General features: G+C 41.6%; 1 protein-coding gene across 1 annotated transcript in view; it reads left to right on the forward strand.

Moving 5' to 3' along the window:
- Ccdc168 (coiled-coil domain containing 168) overlaps positions 1-21,533 on the forward strand; it is a 23,700-nt gene extending 2,167 nt beyond the window's left edge. Inside the window, exon 4 of the mRNA XM_005366426.2 lies at positions 3,974-21,533. Coding sequence (XP_005366483.1) covers positions 3,974-21,533 — 17,560 coding nt within the window. The remainder of the gene's footprint in view (positions 1-3,973) is intronic.
- The last annotated feature ends 2,039 nt before the right edge of the window (positions 21,534-23,572 follow it).

Here is a 23,572-nt window from a genome sequence, read left to right on the forward strand (position 1 = left end):
GGGTTCAGGTCCCCAGCACCCACACACATACTAATCTAGTGTGATACTCACCTGTAGTCCTAAGCCCTCAGGAAGTTAAGACACCCAATAGCTAGAAATGGCTGACTAGGTTACACACAAGACACCCCACTTCCAGACAGAAGACAGAGAGTCAAGGAGAAAGAACACCTGACCTCAACCTATGGCCCCCATATGCATGCATACAAATGTACATCTGCGTACACACCTGTGACCACACCCAGTGAACATGCATGTGCATATATATACAGACATGCACACCAAACACAAGCACCAAGAGGACTGTTTTATTTTCCTATGATATCACTTATTTCTTTCTGCAGCATGAACCTGGAAATAGTCTAATTTGTTCGTATTTCAAATGTATTAAAATTTAAAGTCTAGTTGCTCTGCTATTCCCTTGGTCCTCAGAACTTTAGTCCTAAGGTAGGTGCCTCAAGAAGCAGAAAAAGTGTGTGGGGGTATACCTGTAATATGCTTTGTATCATAATAGGCAAAAAAAAAAAACCCTGTCTCATTTTCTAGAGACATATGCTGGAGCATTGTCTGTCTTTATTTGTACAGTTATACCCATGATGGCTATAACTTCAAGCCAATGTGTGATTACTGAATCAGCCTTTTCCAAGCTCAAAGCAGTTGCCCATTGAAAACCTGAATAGATACCAATGGTGTACACATTGTTTTCCAAATTCTACAAAATAGAATACATTGATTTGCCAGATTTCATTCCTTTGAGTACCCTTTGGGTAACTTTCTACAAGTAGTGTTGTTTGGTTGTATAAAGAACAACATCTCCTTATAATTTCCTTGGATTATTACACTGTGATGGAAACGTCTTTTTTTTAAAACCTTTGCTGTTGGCATTAAATTTCTTGTAGGGGGCCGTTTGGAGGGCAATATGATCAGAATGCAGTTCAGATTCAGAGCCATAGGATTCACATGTGCCTTCTGTACATTTTCTTCAACCAAAGCCAATTCTCTCTCTGCATCAGCTGATCATTGTTGTAGGAGTCTGTGTTTCCAGCTGCCAAGACTCCTAAAATAACCACACAGAAACTATATTCTTTACAATACTGTTGTAGTTAATTTAAGCTATTGGCCAATAGCTTCAACGTATTTCTGGCTAACTCTTATATCCTAAAAAAAAACCCATCTCGATTAATCTGTGTATCTGCACGTGGCTGTGGTTTATCAGCAGTTTTGGCATGTCTGTCTCTGGTGGTGGCTCCATGACTTCTCCTTGACTCCACTATTCTCCGAGTATTTAGTTTAGTTTTCCATGCCTAGCTCTACTCTTTTGCCCTATCGCAGGCCAAGACAGTTTCTTTATTAATCAATGGTATTCACAGCATACAGAGGGGAATCCCACATCAGATCATTCCCTGGAACTATTTAAGTTCTTGTCACCATATAAAATTTTATTTAAATTAATAGGTTAGGAGGACCTATCCCAATAGTGGGCCAGAGCTGGGAAATGTTTCCTAGCAATCTTTGGAAGTCATTAAGAGTCTGTGATTGATCTCTCCTAATTTGCAACTTTTGGGGTCTAATTTTTTGTAAACCTATTTTATAGCCTAAATAATTCATAGAATCTCCACTTTATATTTTTTTCAGGAGCAATTTGTAATCCCCAACAAGGCAAAAATTTTTTACTTCTTCAAATATTTTTTTTCTAAAGTGTCTACATTTGAATCAGATAGCAAAATGTTGTCCAAGTTATGGTAAACTATAGATTCAGGAAATTGCTTTTAAAAATATTGTTTCTAGGAATGCCCTGTCAATAATTTCTTTTAAGGTGATCTTGTTTTCCAGTTATAACATTTGACATTTTGATTTTTCCTCGCATCTCTAGAAATAACTTCGCCTCTCCAGGCATCATTATGTTCATCATGCTCATGATAATTGTGTCTCGGATCCATCCTTCCAAAGGTGTTGACCCTGCCTTTAACAGGCTAATTAGCCTTTTGAATAGAAAATTGGCATTTTCAAAAGCCAGAGATTCAATTATTATTTTTCAAACTTCTGAATTGTATTTACTGCTGAAGTCAGTCTTGGAGATAAATCTGAAAAGGCTTCCTTTGAGTCTTGTATATCTTTAGAATGACTCAACTTTCTTTCCCATTTCTCCAATTCTGTCCCAAGTATTCAAAGCTGCTGTGCATCATAAATTCAGGGTGTGGTCCTCATAAACAGCCTGCCTTTCTGTCATGGTCTTGTCTGCTTCTCCAATAATTTGATACTGGGAGTTTCCATACCTCTAGCTTTACTTTGTTGATCACTAATCTTAGCCTCTTACCTGAACCAGTCACTCCATTGTACTTGAGGCTCTAAAACACCATTAGTCAACTCTATCCAGTCTTTAGGGATAATTCGATTACAAACTGACCATGAGTTTCATATTTGCTTCACAAAAGGGAAATGCATGCCATATGAGATGATTGCTTCCTTGAATCTCTTTAAATATAACACTGCCATAGGATTCCAGTTAGCTGGAACAGAATCTCTGCCATTTGTAAATTGTTGTAAGGTTATTAGATAGATATATTAAGGTTGGTTGTGTGAAAATCTTAGGCTATTCCTCTCTGTTCTTATAATGCAATGCTGAAATTGGTTCTCCACTAAATTTCTCTGTATTTGAATATCTCTGGGATCTGTTTTATTAACTTTTTCTAAGGCCTGTATCTTAGCACTCTTATTAATTAACTTTTTAGTGGTAAGACAAAAATGACAAAGCTGATAATGTTTACATCTGACATTACATAAATTCCACCTAGATAGCCTCTCATTTAGCTGTTTCATCTTCAAACTGTGCAGCATATTATCATCCGGAGATCCAAATCCTTCCACTGTAATGGTATTTCCCATTTGGAATATTGGAAAAAAACCTCTCTCTTTTAACTAATTCCTCCCTTTAAGGAGTCTTAATTGTCTTACCAAATCTCCTGACAATGTTGTTGAATATATGGAGCTGGTTCTTGCTGCACAGAACAGCGAAAGCCTAACTGGGTTTCAAGGCAGCTGCCTTGTTTGACAGCAGCCCGAGAAGGGGGATCAGGGAGAGCCTGCTACCCACGGTGGAGAGAGAGGGAGGGAGGGAGAGAAGAGAGCCCAGGGTGGCCTTGAACTTCCAGAGATCCATCTGCCTCTGCCTTCCAAATCTTAGGCTTCAGGGTGTATGACACCACTGCCTGGTCTCTAGATGCTTACTTTTACTCTCTGATCATCAGGTAAGCTTTATTTATCAAAACATAAATAAAATATCACTGTAGTACTTCCCCCAAATATAGCTTTTTTTCTTCCTCACAAATAGGTAGCAAGATTGACTATAGAAAACTACACTAGATATTATGGGATATTCTTCTGTTATACCTATGAAATTTCCATAAGACTGTTTATTTAAAAAATTATGTAAAGAGTAGAAATGTATTCTTCATAAAAGTATGTCACCTTTATTCATTGGGTCATTGCTGCTAAAAACAATTTTAGAGAGATTGAGGGAGAAATTATCTTAAATGTTTTTTTTCACTTTATCAACTGATTGGTCTACTACAGGAAATGCTTGATCTTAAGTGTCTTTTGGCCATTTGAACTTCTTCTGTTGAGAATTCTCTGTTCAGATCAGTGCCCCATCTTTTAATTGGGTTAATTAGCATTTTAAAGTCTAGTTTCTTGAGTTCTTTATATATTTTGGAGATCAGACCTTTGTCTGTTGCGGGGTTGGTGAAGATCTTCCCCAGTCAGTGGGTTGCTTTTTTGTCTTAGTGACAGTGTCCTTTGACAGGAAATGCTGAGGTGGTGGCTTCCTTGGCATTGTGGATGGTACGTTCACCTTTATCTTTGTGTTTGTAAACAGACCTGGTTTCATCTATGATAGATTTTTCTTAAGTCTAGAGTAAGACCCTATAACATGCTTATTTTAAATTGCAACTCATAAGGACTGTTTTCTTATCCCCAGAATTGAAACCTTTTCAAGAAGCACGCCAAGCAATCCTCCATCGGAGGAGATTAGATATAACACCATAGAGAGGACCATTTCATCCGATGAATGGGAACATCAAAGAAGCCATTTTTGTGAAAGTCACGCATCTTCAGGTGGGGCCAACACACCTTTGTCAATGTTTCACTCAAAAGTAAAGGACATTTTCTCGAATTCCTTTCCCAGAAAAGATCCACCAAGTAAATATCAAACAGAACAATTTTCCTCCAATAATTTATGTTCAACAATGAAAACCAGCGGCCCCAAAACTTCCCTTCCTGATGCTCTTAATTTGCAACGTATTTTGAGATTTACAAGACCTAAGGATCTCCACGTGGCACCATCCCCTCCTGTTCATTTCTTTCTTTCTGGTGGGCAAATTAGACGCCTGGAAGAAAATATAAGAAGGAAAATCTCTGTGAACCCCAAAGCTAGATCATGGAGGGGAGCTGAAGGTCTGCACCCCAGAGCTCAGAAGCCTTGGACTCATTCTTGTTATTCACATAATGAAGGGGTTATTCCCGGTGAAGCACGAACTACTTTCCCAGACCAAAGTGCTGTGCGGAATCAATTGATTCATGAAGCACAGTGTACTAGCCAAACTAGCCAAACCCAACAATTCATTCATGACCAGGATTCAGACAGCAGCCAGCCTGGTTTCTCTGAGCCTGCATTCTTTCCGAGATCGCCGTTTTCTAGCATTGCACAAAACTCCATCCAGGCCCAACAAATAGACCATGAAAATAAGGGCCACCATTTCAATCACACCCCATGTATTGTTGAAACAGAATATTCAACCAAGGGCATAGAGTCTGCTGAACATTTCAGCAAGACTCAAAGTTTTGTTTATTTTAAGGACCAAAACAAGAGGAACCATTTAGGTAAAGGGCAAAATAGTGTTTTCCAGAATGCTGAATTTTTGTCTTTAAATTCAAATTTATTGGCTGAAGCTGTGGCACAACACAAGACAGCACCAGGCCAACAACCACTGGCTTCACTGGAATCAAACCAGTATGACGCATACAGTTCAGTGCCTCTCTCACCTTCCATCAAAAGGCAGAAAAACGGGAGAAAGACACCAGACAGTGAAAGAAAACTCGGTCTTAGAGCTCTGCCTCCCAAAGCAAAGCAAACCTCTCCTTCCTGGGGGTTTCCGATCGTAGTGTGTCGTACTTCAGAAAACAAGATAGCATTGAGATGCAGGAAGAAGAAAAGAGCACATCAGAGGAAAATAATGTCAGCTATAGCTTCCCATCTCATCTCTGCCTCGAAGCTTATCACTCCGCGTGGTAAAAAGCATTTCTCAAAATGTCCAGTGGCCGTTATTCCAGACCTCGTAAAATATGAACATTTTCTGCAGAAGTCACTAGAGACAGAAAAAGTCAACTATACAAATTCTAATGATCCAGTAAGGCTGGGCACCATGGAAAACACAGAACACTCTTTCACGGGCAACACTCCTCAACTGGCGGCTCCTTGTTTATTTGACCTGAACATTCCAATACATGAGGGGCTTTCAGGAGTGCTATCAGAGTCTGCACAGAAAGATGCTTCATTTCCCCAAAGAGACTCAGACAGAGAAATGAAAGTACAGAAGGACATTGAAAATACAGAGAATGGAGAGAAACCGGCAGTCGGTACCCCAGGCATACAAAAGTGCTTTTCAAATGATAGTGTACAGAATGCCAAAAATGCAGGGGAAATCATTCTGAACTTTCCAGGTGTCAATTTACTTATTTCCCTGGGATCCCAAAAGCATGAGGAACATGAATTTAAAGATATAAATGTCCGAGTGATTACGGGAAGCAGAAATCTGAAGGAAGTGAAACCACTGATTGCTAATATCAGAGACTATGGTAACCCAAGTGAGAGCGAGAAGCCGGAATGTGACATCAGAAGCAATGAAACAAATAGACATCAGGATGAAGGGATGTCAGACACCTACCATAATACCACGCAGGCTACCATTTCTCAATTCTTTGATATGGAAATGTGTAACAAATTGAAAGCCAACGCAGTGACAATAAATTGTAGTCATACTGCACTAAAGCAAGAGGAACTACCAGATGGAAAGAAAATACAGGAAGTAAAGCATATTGATAAGCACTCCAGACTTAGAAAACCCCAAGAGTGCTGGGGCAGTGAGGAAGAGGAAAACAGAGAAACAGTTGGACCGCTGGCAGAAGCCTTCCGAGTCAGCCACTGTCTGAAGCCAAAGGACAAGTGTGCCCAGTTGGAGATGGGACCGATCCAGTCAGGAAAAAGAAAAACGCAAAGGCCAAAGAAAGAAGTCCAGTCACGGACAATTTCTACAGAGACAGTATGGGAGACTGGCCCATGTCCCTTGACAAATCCACTACAAGTTGAGCAAGTCAAGCAAAGGACAGACAAACCTCCAGACAGAGACAAGGCTGCAAGTCCCATGCACCCAGCTTTAATGCCAGAAAACTCACCTGCTGCTGAGGGTTTAATTGAAACTACCAGACACGAGACCCCATTCTGTGAAAAGCCCACACAGACACCAGATGGTCATATTACAGAAGACAAAGAAAACTTGAAAAGGGACTTATCTGCAGTTGCCACAAGGCCGTTCAAAGTCCGAAAAAACTCATCAGGGCCAAAAAATGGACTCGGTGTCAAGGACAAAATTAATAAAGTGAAAAAACCTGCCTTTTCCTTGAGGCGTTCTCTCACTGCACGTGACACCCTGAGCCATAAGAGAAAAGTGGGAGACAACTTTGAAAGACTCATTAAACAAACACTGTGTGATGTAACCCTGGCTCCTGTGCCTCCGACTGGTCACCCTCTGGGGTCTAGTATTCACAGTAATAAAACAAGTATCAAGATAACACCCCCAAAAACACAAGTTGAAAAGAAAGGAAAGACTCTGGCTTCCCTTCATAAAGAAAGCAAAACTGTAGACACTCTCAAAGTTCAGTTGTGCCATGGTGTGAAATGGGTGGAGCAAGTCCTACCGGAGACAGCGGCTCACGTTAAGAGGAACCACAGACATGACGTGCATCCAGTGAAGGAGATTGAGATGGAGAAGGAATTGTTTCAAGGAGAGTCTTCCACGGAAGCAATTAGGGAATCGGTTGACTCACTGAGAATGAGCTCATTCTGTGCTGCAAATACAAACACTGGCACACCTATACAGGCCGAGCTCGAGTATAGTGCAGAACTAGAGTGGAGTCCTCCGACAGCGGGAGAGTTACTGACGGGAGACCCTCCGATCCAATCAAGAGAAAGGAATGTTCCAAGTAGGAAGAATGACACAAGGGAAATCAGTTGTGGTTTTACCCAAAAAGCTTTCCCGTGCTCTTTAAATTACCGCATGTCTGTGTCGACTCATTCTAACAAGAAGAAAAACCCAACAAGATTCACAAATAAGAGCGCCATGAGGCTCCCGTATATGAATAAGGTGAAACCACCAGCCTCCAGAACACTCAGTACCACAGGCAATAAGAAGAATCTAAAATTGAACCTTAAGGCCAAATTAAAAAGGATAAACCATGCTAAATCAGTTTTTCTTGAAAGCCAAAACACTCTTTGCTTATTCATTGATAGAAGATTGCAAGAAGGGTTCTGTCATGCTCAGCTAAAGCAAGGAGAACTAGCAAGCAAAATGGGTGTTGATAGTGTTGCTGAGAGTAGAACATTCTACAACAGAGAGAAAAAATGTCAAGAGAAACAAGAACCTTTTGTACAGGCAGCTCCGCAGCATGACCAACACCAGTGGGCTGCTGCCAATCAAAGGAAGGACACTCTTCCAGATGAGCCAGACCCATCGCCGATCTCTGTAAGTCAAGAGCAACCTGCTAACCGTCAGGGTGTAAAGAGCCAAAAAGATTCCCTGCAAAGTGCTTCGGAGGACAGCCTACAAATGGCTCCCATCCAAGCTGAAGGATTTCTGCAAACTACCAGAACAGAAAACGGTGGAAACTTCCCTGTTGTTCCTAAAAATTTATCTCTTGAGGCAGAGAATTCTTCATCTGGTAAATTGACAGACATAGCAGACGATGATTTAGAATCTGATGAAAAGTCTGAACAGGAACTAGATTTGTATCCTGTGGGGAAAGAGGCAGAGTCATCCAGAAGTCTGCAGGTGACGTTCCTACAGTCTTCTGATTCTGATACTAGATCCTTTGCTTCTAGACAGAAAGAGAAGAAACACGCACTAAGAAGATCAAAGAAACAGACAACAGAGAGTCGTAAATACGGAAAGATGAGGGAAATAAAGACCTCAGATTCACAGACAGTTAACTTCAGATACAGCAACAAACTAAACCATGTGGAGATGAACAATCCACAGCAGAGGGGTAGCATAGCAAGTGTCTGCTTGGAAATCATTCACTCTAAGGTATACATTTTGTTTAACAAAAAAAGGAGAAAGTCAAAATCACGGGCAGGTAAACAGAAAATAAAAAGACTTGGTTGTATGCAGCAAACGCGAGAGAAATCCCCAGATGGAGGAAACGCACAGTTTCTGGCTTCTGCTGACTTAAGCAGTTCCTCTAGCATGAAGAGCGATGAAGAGAAAGGGGAAGAGGAACCAGAACGTTTCCTGGTCACCCAGAAGAGCCTTCCCCTTATACTTGATGTGCATCAAGGAAAAGACCATGACCTTGTTAAGTCAGATGCCCAACTGAACCAAGTACGAAGAACAATTACTCAGGTACAACCACAGACACCTCCAGAAGTTACTTCCTGTTCTACTCTATGCGCCATCCCAGTTGAATTTCAATTAGAAAAACCAGAGGACAGTGCATTATCTGAAAGAGACAGGGATCTGTCTGGTGACAGGCAACACAAGGGACAGGCTGCTGACGGTGAGAAGGAGGCACAGGGGCCACCTGCCTCACACACGAATCCAAAGCAGAGTGGGGGAAAGAAATATGACACCGCCAAAATGAACGGCAGGCATCAAGAGAAAAAACTTGCAGCCGAAACATCCTCCTTGACAAATGTCACACTGGATATTAATAAGAGCAGCAAGATAGACTCAGAAAAAGGCACAGCAGGTGAAAAGACACCCTGTTTGATGCAATGGAATCTAGAGATGCTGCTTCATAAAAGAAAGGTTCCTTTAGATGACATCAAAAAAAATGATCTTCAGGATAAAGAAGAAAAGGAAAATGATGATGACGCATTATTAAAGCCATTCTCACAGGATAGTCGAGATTTTGTATTGTGTCCACATCAAAGCAGGGATCCTAACTCTCAGAAATTAAGAGAACAAAGAGAGAACATTCTGTTCGTTACAGAACAGGACATTCCGCAGCAAAGTCAGCCAGCAGATCTAACACGAAGAGAATGTGCTGTGTGCATATCAAGTCCAAAGGTTCCTCCCATACAACCAGAGGAATCACGAATAGATGAAGTTAGCACCGATAGAGCAAAATTTGACATCCCTGTTGATGGAACTCATGCTCAGAAACGGTACAGTTGGGCTAGATTGGAAAGAGAAGGGCTTAAAAATGATCTACAAGCAACCATCACAGAGTCTTCGAATTTCTCACCCCCTGAGGTACTAAGATCCAAAAGGAAAAGCAAGGTATCTACAGGCAAAGCCTTACAAGGTAAAATGTGGTCACCCAGTATAACTATGAAAAGGAGGAAAGCATTTGTCTCAAAGATATTGACTATTCCACAGTGTGGTCATAGAAACAATCTTCTTCCAAAAACCTGGAAATCACTGATTTCTGAATTACTAATACAGTCTGCTCTCTTGCCTGATACTCTTAATATAATAATATCGAAAAATTCAACAGCAGAGAAAAACAAAAGATCATTAACCCAGGAACTGGCAGCAACAATGCTAGGCTCTTTGAGCTTCTCCACACCTACATCAAAAGAGAGAGAGAATTTAGAAACCTTGGAAAAGGGAAATGAAATGATTAACAGCTCTCTAACTGTGAGTACCCCGCCAAGCAACACGGTGAGTGTAATGCCTCCACTTCTAAATACAGAGGGATCTGAGACTGGTTCCATACCTTGTGATACCACCCGTGACAAAGGTCCCAGGAGAAAATGTGACTACGCTATTTCTGAACAAGAAACATGGGCTGAAAAGGACTTCACATCTTTGGAACCTTCACAGGAGCCCAGCCCTGTGTCATCTGAATCCAAATGCGAGGACGGCACATTAGAGTTTTCAGGCAAAAAATATATAAATCCCAAGGCAAGGCAAGCTTCAAGGCTGCTTCATATTGCAAGGCATTATACGAGAGTCCATAGAAAGAATAGGCACCATAAGAGGAAACACCAGTTGAAAAGGGATAAATGTATGGAGGAAGCGCTGTTTTATGCTGTTGAAGATGAGGAGAGTTGTCCACTCAAACTCCCAACTGATGAACTTTCACTTGATACAGCAGCAAGAGCTGCCTTTTCTAGTAGAATACCTCAAAGATCTAACGCCGAGGAAAAGGCAGAGTTACAAGCAAGCTTATCCACAACTTTCTTGAGACCTTTCGATTTTTTCATACCTGTTTTATCTGACTGTAAAAGCCAGGTGGACACAGGAAAATTATCAGAAAATGAAAGTACGTTGAATAGGAGATGTGCAGCCACGAAGAAAAAGAAGATATCAATTTCAAAGATAAATAAAATCGATGGACACTTTATCACAAACCATAAGAAATTTAAATTAAGAGCAAAAATGAAAGCAATATGGCTTAGTGAAAATATAACTGGTGTATTTCAAAACATCATCCGCTTTCTATTAACTAACTCTAATGTGGAAAATCCATTCAAAACAGCGATAGGTTTGGGAGTATCAAAGTCTGCCCATACACGGCCAACACATGGGACATCACCGGTTGAAGGCATAGCAGAGTGTGATGATTCTGTTGACAAAGTTGGTTCCAGCTTCTTAAAGGATGCTAAAGTGCATGTTGGGCAACGCTGGGGAGAGAAGCAAGAAGTGCTAGCAGAACCTGCTCCATTTTATACGAAAAACTTAACAGCAAGTGCCCATCTCCTGAAGAAACCCAGTCTTGAGGAGTCAAAGGGAATACTTTTCAGAGAATATTTGCCACAAACAAGGAAAACTTATGAGGCCAATTCAGAAATTAATGTAAAAATGGAGATCAACAGCAAACAAGGAAGCCTCAAGGAAGCACTCTCATATACGGAGAAACCTCACAATTGTCCAGAAGTCAGTGAATCAACCAGTACCACTGCCAAACATGGAGTAAGGAACACTCACCAGTCTTCTTTAAAAGAAAAGTCTTCATTTTATTTGACAGGAACTGTCACTTCTATTGCCGGGCATTTAATTGCTTCCAAAGAATTTAAAAGGCATATGGGTAGCATCAGAGCACCCAACCTGTCAATGTATAAAGGTATACCTTCACAGATGAAGTCCATGGAGTCACAGTCACCTCCTGGATACCATGCTGCTGTAAACATAAAGAAGACCCCGGATTCTAAGACCTTAGAGATAAAAGTAGATAATGGCGAGGTAAATACAGATATGAAATCCACCTACATGTGTATGCCAATTCAACAAGTAAATATGGAGTCATCACAGCACACATGGGATATGGATGAGAAATCTTCAGAAGGAAATGGCCTGGACAAAGCACAGATGAAGAGGAAAGAAGAGTTTGCACAGCTGCCATTTGGAGCAGATCAAAAGAGACAACCTGGTCTGGTCAAGTCAGACGTGCGTTCTGCTAACACGGTGCACTGCAGGGATATGCTTCAGAAAACAGGTATTTATTTAATAGATCAAGAAGGAAATGTGAAAGTCAGAGAAGAGTTTAACCAAGAGGTGGTTCTTCCCTCTACTACACATACTCTTCAAATGGAAAAGCAGAGCAATGAGTTTAAAACAGATTGGAAAACCAAGTCCAAGTCTTTTGCCCTGCCAAGAAAACAGGAAAAGCTTAATGTCTTAGGACCTACGTGGAGTTCTTATGCCAGTGACACTACCTATCCTGAAACCATAAGACAGAAAGATAAGGCAAAAATAGCAAATGTGAAAATTACTGTGGGTGCCAAACAAACAAAGCTGAAGGCAAAGAAAATATCGGTCCGTCTACTTCTTAGACATGGGGACAGTAGACATGGGGACTGCCAGCATGGGGCATGCTGGAGCATGCCGCGCCAGCACCGGAATGCATTAGGGCTGAGGAGAAATGTACAAAACCTGGTTCTAAAAGCTATTTTGAGCTTGGGATGCTTTGTATCCCCAGTTACAAAGCTTAGCAGTGTAAACCTGGAAAAAGGCAAGTTGGGAGGAAGAAAAGACATTCTTCCACAGAAAATTATGGAGAAACCACCCAACCAAAGGCAAAAGTCAGGGTCAGGATGTGTTGATGTACCTAGGAAAGAAGAAGAAAATGAGAAAGAGATGCATGATGACTCCACTTTCAAGGACATTCACCGACAATTTATACAACAATTTTGGGTTAAGTCAGAAGAAACTAAAGAGCATCACTCTTGCAAATTCGACAATTTACAAAGAAAGACAAACTCTGAGTTAACTTTCCAGAAAGATGAAACTGATAACATTGGGCTAGCTACCTGCAGAGGCAGAGGAGGAACAAAAGTCTACACTGGCCCACAAGACAGTCTACAACAGGGCTATCCACGGAAGCAAGGGGTGATTCTTCAGACGATGAAGGAATTTCCTCGTTTTGGAATGACAAACAAATTCATAAAAAACCAAGACATCAAAACATCAAGTCCACTGATGACAGGAGAAATGGAAGTAATGGGAAACCCATTAGATCCAAACGAATCATTGCTTATTCCGAGACTTATGGTACAGCAACAAAATACGTTCACAGACCCTCTTCCGGGATCCGTTCCCTCCCAGGTACCATGGCGACCTCATACTGAAGAGCCAAACGAAAACATGAAAAAAAGTGACAAGCTATTAAAGAATTCAACCCCACAGCTGAAGAAAGTCTCAAATGCAGAATATATTTCCGATATGGATCACATTTCAAGAAGTATTGAAAAACTACTCTTGCTTATTAAAGAACAGGGAAAGAGGAGAAAAAGAAGTAGAGGGGGTAACAATTTTGAAACGGCAGAAGACATAAAAGCAACAATGATGAATCCCACTCCGTTTGCAAATAATTCGCCACCCAGAACACAGTTTATCAGCACAATGAACAGTGGTGTGTTCGGGCAAAGAGATGGGACAGAACCAAATGAGAGTGTGGCCACGTTGTGGACTCAGCAAAGGTTGTGTGTACAAGGAACAAGCCTAGACTACACGCAGGAGCTGACGTCTAAAGTTATATGTCACAACAAAAGAAGAGCAGCTTGCACGGAAGGCATCCTGTGTCACAAAACGATCAAAATGAAGTTGAGGAAGACAACCTCTAGAAAGTTCCTCGGCGTTACCAGATATGGAGCCCACAGCGACAGAAAGGAACGAAGACACAGCTTTAAGACAGAGAAGGAGCTCCCCCAGGGGAAAACTGTGGCAGACTTACTGTGGAAGGATTTTTGTGCTTCCGGCTACACTGTGTCTCAAATTAAAAAGCTTAGAGAAGCAAAAGAGGGGAAAGGCAAACCCCGAAGGCCGTTGAACGGAACTAATATGTTATCTATGCAACCCACTGATAACAATTCAACATTGAGCACCATCAGAAAATCAGTACAGTATACTACTATGAAGCAAAAAGAACACCAAGTACTTTTACTAGATATTACCCCACAGAATAAGGATCAGTTAATGCCTGGCCAACAAGTAGAGAAGCCTAGATATATCAACTGGAGTGTCCATTTAGAAAAAGAAGCGTACCGTGTCGTGTTTCCAGAGACTGAAGAGGCTGATTCCAGTAGGCTTGCGGCTCAAGGACCCAGAGCAGATACAGAATGTGAATTCTCAACTGCAGAAAGAGTAGAGCAAGGGGTTAGGAAAGACCCCATCCAACACGCACTTTCGGTTCCACCCAGAAGAGGAGGACCCGAGCAGACGAATATTTCAAGTTCCAAAGAACATGATGTATTCCTCGTGGAACTGGATACTTTCCAGAAAGAGACATGCAAGCTGCAAGAATCGTTTAAACGAGAGTCTTGGCCAGCAGGCTTGGAGAATGTCCCCTGCCCCTTTAGGGAGCCCTTTCACTTGGAAAGCGCACAGGTAGCTAAGGAAGTGGGTACGGATCGTAACATGAACAGTATTTCCCGTCTGTTTGGATTAAGAGAAACTGACCCAGAACTAGGTTCCAAACCACAGGCGTTTCTCTGCACAGATCTAGAGAATCTATACCAAACAGGTACAGTTCTGAGAGGCCATGCAAAGTTAGGTCCCAGGCCTCGAATCCTTCTGAATTCTGTACCTTGCCACAAGAGGGCTCCTCGTCACTCAAAACCAAGCTCGAGTACAACAAGGAAGGACAGTGGTGCCAGTGTCACAGGTGCCAAAATGAATCTCAAGGGCAAAGGAAAAGCCGAACCCACTGCCAGTCCGCTAAAATTAAACAGACAGAAAGTGGAGATTTCAAAAAAAATCAGGGCAAAACAACTGACTCAAATTATGGAATTTTTTTTATCTTGCGTATTATACAAACTTCAGACTGAAAACGCACAGAAAGAAATCTCAGCAGAAGCAGCACTAGATTCAGAGATTTTTAACCCGGTGCTAGGAAAAGCAGCAAGTGAAGGTAAGATTCTAGGAGGTCACTCTCCAAGTTCAGAAGGAGTTAACCTGCATGCTAAGGGTGGAGCTGAGCATCCAGAGGATGCGTGCGAGCCTATTCCAGCATCTGGCACTCACAGCTTGAGGGATACGCATCAAATTACATCAGCACAGGTAGAGAAAGAATTAAAAACAGTAGACAGTCTGGACTATCACGCTTTAAATGTAGAAAAGCAAGAACATAACGACAGGACAAAGGAACAAAACCGTTACCACTTGCCATTTTCCCTCAAGAGTTTTGAAGAACATCTATCATGTTCCCAAAATGATTCCTCTGTCCAGCCACATTTAGGACCTCACACAAAGGAAGCATTGTTAAAAGTAGGCAATGTGTCAAGCAAGGTAAAGGGACCAGATTTGTCATCTAAAGCTCAAGTAAGTACCGGGAGTGAATGTCGACCTGCGTGGATTTTGCCCTCAGTTATTCTAGAGCAAACAAAAGAACAAGATCCAGAGCTGCCTTTGGAGTCAGGCAGTAAAACTATAAACTGTCCAAACCTTTTGCCATCAAAAAAATTATCTGCTGGGGTACAGATAAGTAAGTCAGTGTCATATGATAGCTCATGCATGCCAACAGTCAGCAAAAAGGAACTGTTACTTAGAGCAAGTCAAAAGAAGCAAGAGGTGTGTCTGTCTAAGCTGTTCTTACACTGCTTTTCACTATGCTTGAAGTTTTTGCATGAAAAACAGAAGGGTAACATAGAATACAGAGCTATGAATGACACAATACACCGTGAAAGAAAAACCCTAAACTCGAAGAAATTGGTACGTTTCAATGATTCTACTCCAAGTAATATCTCAGAGCTACATTGTCACAAGAAAGAGAAAATGATATGGATAAAACATGGGAAGGATAAGCCGGGTTCTGTTGTAATAAAAGCACGTTATTCCATCCCTTTACCTCACTTAAAATTGAATAAAGAGACAAGTGATGTGCTTATCTCAAGTGATATAAGACAAGAAAAACATAACTCACAGGGAGAGAAGAATGGCATAAAAGGAACGGACATGAAGGGAATAATGGTCTCTAACATTACCTTCAAGACAGAGGAGTTAGCACTGTCTTATCCTTTCAGTGGAAAGAAGTTAACTGTACTGTTTGACAGTATAGAGCGACAGGGGAAGGTACGAGAAGGGTTGAGTAAATCAGACAAGAAACTGAAGAACTCTTGTATTTCGTTACCACCTCTGTTGCATCGTAATTTGAATTCAAGAATAAAAGTCGAAAAGCGTAAGTCAGAACAACTAAAATGCTGCCTCCCACCTCTAGAGCCGTTGCTGTCATTGAACTACAGAAAAGTGCCATTTTCAAAGGCATTTAGTAGAGATAAGTTATGCAAGTTAACAGAATTAACGTATGCTCCACAGAGGAAAGAATATAGAAATAATATCATACATTTGAAAGATAGACTAAGCCTCATAGATATTGCTCAAAAGGGAAAGACAGCCCCTTTTAAATACTTACCACAAGGAAAGGCAAAATGGTGGAACAATAAAGAACCAACCCAGGAAGAAGAAAAAAACACAGTCAGAAAAGATGTGAGAGACAAAGAGATCCCCAAATTAATGGATCAAAATGTAAAGAAAACAGCACAATCACATGCACTCAGTATCAAGGAGTTGCAGAGAGAAACCCGGGAAGAAAAACTTGTCTATCAGATAAACACAGCTGTAGCACTTTCTATCTCACAATTGCAACTCAATAAATTTTCAGATACACAGATAGTTGATAGAGAAGGTCACAATGAGATAAACTCATTGAAGGAACATGCAGCACAGGAAGAAAAGGAAGGTAGGGAAAAGGATGGGACTGTAAACAGCACAGTACGTGCCAAGGCTATATATTCAAAGGCGAAGAAATCACCTACTTTACCTATGCAGAATTTGAGTGACCTTCAGGGGAAAACTAGGGAGCAAGGGGGAGAGGTTAAAGAAGATGGAATTCAGCCAGGTGTAACATTAACTGAGAAGTCATTTAAGACTTCTGTTGCTACATCTCCCCAACCTACCCTTACTATGAGTGCCAGAATCAAGAAAGATCGTACAACAGTGTTAACAAGATCCTCTGTCTCCTTGGGATATGTCCAGAACCCATTAGTCTTGGAAGGAGGCATTTACAAACAGCAAATTGCTGGAGATACTTCAATTAGCCTACAAAATGAAAAACAGCCCACGTCAGAGGAAAAGGAAGAAGGCGGAATGCAAATGGCCAAGATCATAACAACTCACACGTATCAAGAAGCAATGGTGCAAGAACTGAAAGACGAGCGAGCCTTAGATCTGACTAAATCCTCTCCTTTGGTGCCAGATCAGTCTCATCCCAAACTGCCTGGGAAATTAGAATTCAGTGACACAAAACTAAGATTTAGAAATTCAGCTTTGCGGAGCTCCTCAACTAAAGGAGAAACAGTACCTAGAGAGGCCATTGTTGGTGATACCATGAAAGATGTGAAAAGACACCATATATCTCCGAGAGAACAGACATATCAAAAAGAAATAATAGACAGGCAAGGAGGCAATGTAACTTTGAAATTACACAACTTACTTCTGTCCCAGAAGCTCTACAGAACAGAACCCCGTACGCATATCAATGCGCCCAAACCAAAAGAACGCGACAGTAAAAGTGAACCTCGAGATTTAAGAAAAATGCGTACATCTCAACCTTCTCCAACCAATATTCCCTTGCGAAAAGGAGCGCAAGTAGATGAAGAAAGGCTAAGAAGTACACGATCTTCCCCAGATGCAGAGAAAATAGTTGACAAAGAGGCCATGTGTAGTCCTGTCAGAAAAGGAAAACAATATAAAAAACACATAAAAATCACAGTAGGCTTGCCAGCTGGGATGCATTGCAAAAGGACAAAGGCCTCACCAATTCCAGATCTCCTTAACACCAAGGAAGTTGTCCTGAATATGAAGTTTCTGGAGAAAAAAGAACACAACGGTAAAAGCGAACTGGCTGTGGTTGCAACACGATCTTCCCTGTCCTTGCCATCACACCCTTCTCAGTATTCACAGGACAAAACACGGAGAGGCGCAGCAAGAGGTACAAGACACTCTTACCCACAGGGAAATTTCCAAGAAGCGGCAGATGCCCAGGAACCAGCAACCAAAGAGTCAGCTCCGGTTGAGAGTGACTGTATGGTTAAGACAACAGAATATAATGGGCTAGAGAAGTCAAAGTCCGTGACCAGGGTCCATCAAATAAGTGAGCATCCACAAGTTGAAATGGAATATGAGTCAGACCCCCAAGATCATAAAATTTATCTCACGAGATTAGGTACCATTAAAAAGGAAAAAATGCTGCAGATGTCCTTCGAAGAGCAAAAAGGTCAGCCAGAAAAATGTGAAAAGGAAACTTCAACTCAAATTGGACATTGGGAGAAGGAAAATGAACTCAAAGATAATTTAAATAACAAAACAAGTCCTAAGTTTTCTGTTTCTCCAACAAAAAGATCACTCAAGGAAGCCCTGGTCACAAGTGATACCCTCGTGTGCTCAAAACGATCGGTGGCAGAGAGACAACGGGAAACTGGTTCAGGTAGCTTCATGACATCAGAGAAGGGTAGACGGAGTAATGCTTCACTAAGCAAGATGTTAACTCCAGCAAAGATGTCTCAAAATAAGGAAGAACAGAATGTTAACGTGGAAGAACAAGCCATGCCTCAGTCCAAGTGTGGACAGATGATAAAGTCAAAGTCTTCCCCTCCTAATGGTCCAGTTCACAGCAAAAATCAGAGGATACTTTTACAAACAGATGTGGACAAGAAAACCTCAGTGAGTATCCACCTGCAAACGCAGTCAGGGGTACACATGAGTACTACAGAGTTTAATGCCACAAGAAGCAAAGAAGATTCACCCTCAATTGTTCCAGAAGAAGAGCAATGTGATGGAACATTGCCTTCGAAGTCCCATGAGTCTCCGCTGCAATCTGAACACCTGGAAGAAACAAACACAGCCTCCGATGAAAATCTGAAGCAGACAAAACCAGAAGTGGACAGCAACTATTCTGCGAGTCAGAAAGAAGGGGCGTTAAAAGCGGGTGGGAGCGGAGGGGTAACCCTAGAAGAGGACAGAAGCGAAATGCAGCCGAGCTATATTGTCCAGCTGGAGAATAAAGCCAGGGAGCACACCAGCAGCCCTACAAGCCTTGTTTTTCCTCCAGCAACAGAGGAACCCGACATCGAGACTCAGGTAGGCACTTGCAGAGAGAATGGCTACCCACCCGAGGAAAAGCTTAAAAGGGAATTAGAGCTATCTACTGCAAAGCAAAACATTCAAGGACAAAAGCTGCTTGAAACCCGCACGCCCAGTTCATTGTATGTTTATATTCCTGATTGTCCTGAAAGCCAGGAAAGCAGATTCGCAGAAACAAATCTGAAAAGAGACCTGAAACCCAAATATTTAACCAGGAGAATCCCAAAGCACCCAATTTCAAAGACACTTGGTATCATAGGATGTGGTCGTTCAAGCAGGCAGAGGAAATTAGAACATGCCTTCAAGAAACCCAAAACCATGGTTCCAAGTAGTCAACGTGCAGCAGGGATCACCGTCAGCAGTCTTTGTGTTTCCACGATAAGTCCACCTCACAATGAAGGAACAGTAGAATTGGAAACAAACCCAAGAAGGGAAAAGAGAGTCTGTCATTCTGAATTCCAGAAGAAATTATCAGATGCTAGAGACACGAAGGACGTCTTGACACGTGCAAAAGAACTAAGTAAGCTAAGTATGCATTTAGATTCTAAAGCAACTGAGATAAAACTGAGTCAGATACCAGAGATCGTGACCGTATCTTGCCAGAAGTGTAACTCTCAGCCCCAAAGGACCACAGAAGATTACAGTCGCAGGCTTTACCTAAAACATATAAAAATAAATTTTACGTCTCCAAAAGCTGGTACCATACACAATAACTTAGAAAACAATTACCGAAGAGATTTTCCTCCTGTTAGCTGTGTAAAGACAATGTATGTTTCAAATAGCAGCGAGGTCATGACAGAAGCAAAGGGCATCAAAAAGCAAGAAAGTGTAACATCACCCGAAACTCGGAGTCACATTCTCCAGAAGTTCTCAGAGAAAAAAAGGGACAACCTTCTTTTGCACTTTGAAACAAAAGCGCTGGAGATAAAAACAAGCAACCTTCCCAGAATTGCAGCCCAATCTTATGCAATGGCCAGTAGCCAAGATAAATCAAAACCCCTCTTTACGTGTATCCATTCGGCCACCAAAGAACAGAAACGAACAAACAGAGTTGTGGTACTTTTTGATGAAAAATCTTTTTGCAAAATCGACCGTGATCTGCAATGCAAATACCTCCGCTCAGTGCCTAGGCCTTCTGTCCCTGTGGTCTTTAAAGCAAATGTACTTCCCAAACACACGTACAAGTTAGACGTGGGTTCAGGCTCGGAATGTAAAACAGCAGAAGACAGAGAAGAAAGTAGTAGTCTTCTTTTGTTGGACACGGACCTATTACAACATGTTCCTTTCCAAAAGAAAAACCCACACGAAAGCTCGTTCTTCACCAGAAAATTCCAGGAGCCACCCCATGCGCTTGCCTTTTCCGCTGATCTACAAGGCACAAAACCGAATGATACGATGATTCCTTCAGAGTTAAAATTACAGATGACACCAGAAAAGGATAAACAATGTCATTTTTGCTTTCAAGAGACCAGTTTATACAAGCATTATAGTATTTCAGGAACTCAGCAAAACACTGCTGATTTAGCCAGTTCACATTCATCTTGGATTTCTGATGACTGGACCAATGATGGACCCCTAAATACTGAGACTTCAAGTGACCCGGCCGAATATCCAGCTTCTGACCCGGCGGAAAGTCCAGCTTCTGACCCGGCGGAATGTCCAGCTTCCGACCTGGCGGAAAGTCCAGCCACTGACCTGGAGGAATGTCCAGCCACTGACCTGGCAGAATGTCCAGCCACTGACCTGGCAGAATGTCCAGCTACTGACCTGGTGGAATGTCCATCTTCTGAAGAAAGTGACAGTGAGGAATGTGTGTTTATAGGAAACAATTTTTACTTAATTAAGGGTTCCCAAAAGTTTCTGTTTGAGGTACCCACAGCAATTTCATTGGCGGATCTTCACAGAGTGGATGGAGCAACTCTTTTGAAATCAGTTTACCGTGACGATCCAAATGACCATCATAGTAGAACCCAGAGAAAACACACTTCCCTTGTGGCACAACCTTGCTATCAGTCTGGAAATAGTAGGAAACACAGGTTAAACTCCAAGATGCAGTCTCCTGATGGGCTGTCTCACAGCCCATCCAATATTGTGGAAATAGAGTCGATGACATCTTCCATAACATTCAGTGAAGACAAGCACCAGACCAGGACCACATGGAGCAGAACAAGCTACTCTTTAGCCTCCTCAGCAACTGAGTCGAATACTAAATTGAATCTTGCAAAAAAATACGGCATGTCTTATGTGTACCCACAAGTCAAAGAAAGAAGGAAGGCTAAATCTAATTTGTGGAGAAAGTTCGATATCTTTCAGCGTTCAAAATATAGTCCTTCACACAGTGGAGAGAAGCACACAAGGAGGAAGAGATTGTATCATTATGAATCAGAAGAATCAAACCCACCAACCAATTGGATGCCAGAGCCAAGTGCTCATCAGCAGAATATCAAATTCTATCCAGAAAGAAGAAAAAACCAGCCCTTTTTTTATGCCTGTGTACCAGCAGATTCAGTGGATGTTATCCCCCAAACCGTTCGCTGGCTTATCCCCTCCAAAATCTTAGAGAAAAGCAACTTCCATATTCCTCAAGTGGCAAGTATTTCAAAATCTTGGAATCTATGCAGTTCATCCAAAAAGCTGTTGGGATTGCTTGCAGGGGCCTTTAATATAGTCCGTCATGGTTGATAGCAATTGCACGTGGATTCTTCTGAATTAGAATTCTGTTTGCTCCTGAGACATTCAATGAAAATAAACCAGTAGAATGTCATATTTCCTTGAGATGTGTTTACTCAACTCTGCTTTATGTCTTGGTAGATTCATGTAGTTGTTCCGGGAGGCTGGGGGAGGGGCATGGCTCTGTTCCATCCTACGGGGTAAGAGCTCTCCCTTCTGTTGACATTGCTTTTTCACAATCCTAATGGGAGAGTCCCACAGACCAGAAGTCTTTTTCCCACTCTACCCTTATGACTGAAGGGTGAGTGGGAGGAATGTTTGATTGTGGAAAAGGGTAGCTGAGCTGGAAAGGAGATAAAGAGGGCTCTTTGAGATAGCACTAAGAGGTCCACACTGTCAGACAGCACAAGACCCATAGCAAGGACAGAGTTCTGTCCAATGAGTTTGACAGCCAAGCTGAATACCTTAATGCTTTTTATAATAGAGAACTCTGAACACTCAATCACAAAGACCAGTGCCCATTAACTACATTCCAGACCAACAGCCTTTGGTGGAAACTTTTTTTTTTGTATTTATTTATTTATTATGTATACAATATTCTGTCTGCAGGCCAGAAGAGGGCACCAGATCTCATTACAGATGGTTGTGAGCCACCATGTGGTGGCTGGAAATTGAACTCAGGACCTTTGGAAGAGCAGGCAATGCTCTTAACCACTGAGCCATCTCTCCAGCTCCCTGGTGGAAACTTCTTTATCCATATCTCACCAATGCCTCCACCATTAAGATTTTGGAACAAATCCTAGATACATCATTTGGTTCATAAATATTTTTATTATGTATTTGCATAAGGACTTTTGTTGTAGGGAGTGGGACCCCTTTGTTCCGGCCACCCAGCTAGCTTACACCCAAAATAATCACACAGAAACTGTATTAATTAAAACACTGCTTGGCCATTAGCTCTAGCCTCTTATTGGCTAACTCTCACATCTTGATTTAACCCATTTCTATTAATCTGTGTTCACCATGAGGTTGTAGCTTACTAGGAAAGATTTAGCATGTCTGACCTGGCATCTCCATGGCGACTCTCTGTCTCTCTGCCTCTGCTTTCTTCCTCCCAGAATTCAGTTCTGTCTTCTCTGTCTACCTAAGTTCTACCCTATCAGGCCAAGCAATTTCTTTATTAATTAACCAATGAAAGCAACACACAAACAGAAGGACCTCCTACACCAGGCTTTTCAGATGACCACAATGTCATTATCACATCTAAAAATAACAGAACCTGTGTCTTAAAATCCAACCAAATTACAAAAAGTGACACATTTAAAACAAAATATTTGCTTCAAAAGACTACCTGTTACTTTTGGTGATACAAATCAGAGCTGTAATCTTGAGTTTAATTTCTAGTCGTAAATGATAGGGAAGAAAGCGCACCGAGTGATTAGTTTGCATTGTGGTGGCTATTCTTGGTGGTCATCCTGACTACATTTGGAAATAATTAAAACCCAAGTGGTTGGATACACCTTTGAGGCATTTTTTTCTTAATTAAACCATTATAAATGGGAAGTCTCACTTTTAAGATGGATCTTTTGAGGTAGGAAGATAAGATACACACGTTTAATCTGGGCCACACCTTCTCCTGGTAGCCTATATAAAGGGCATAGAAGGAAGCTTGCTCTCTTTGGCTGCTGGCTCTTACCTTGCTGGTAAGTTCATTCCTTCACTGGCATTAGAAGTTAACTTCTTCAGCCTGGTCTACAAGAGCTAGTTCCAGGACAGGCTCCAAAGCCACAGAGAAACCCTGTCTCGAAAAACAAAAAAAAAAAACAAAAAAAAAAGAAGTTAACTTCTTGGTGATTCCAGTGTATACTGAAATCCCGTCTCAGGGACCGAGCAAATCTGGATTCTTCTGTTGGCAGAAAGCCATTGTTGGACTAGCTGGACTACAGCCTGTAAACCAATATAATAAACCATTTCTAGAGAAAGATAGATAGATAGATAGATAGATAGATAGATAGATAGATAGATAGATGATAGATAGATGATAGATAGAT

This window comes from Microtus ochrogaster, unplaced genomic scaffold (genome assembly GCF_000317375.1).
Source record: "Microtus ochrogaster isolate Prairie Vole_2 unplaced genomic scaffold, MicOch1.0 UNK8, whole genome shotgun sequence".
Classification (NCBI taxonomy): domain Eukaryota; kingdom Metazoa; phylum Chordata; class Mammalia; order Rodentia; family Cricetidae; genus Microtus; species Microtus ochrogaster.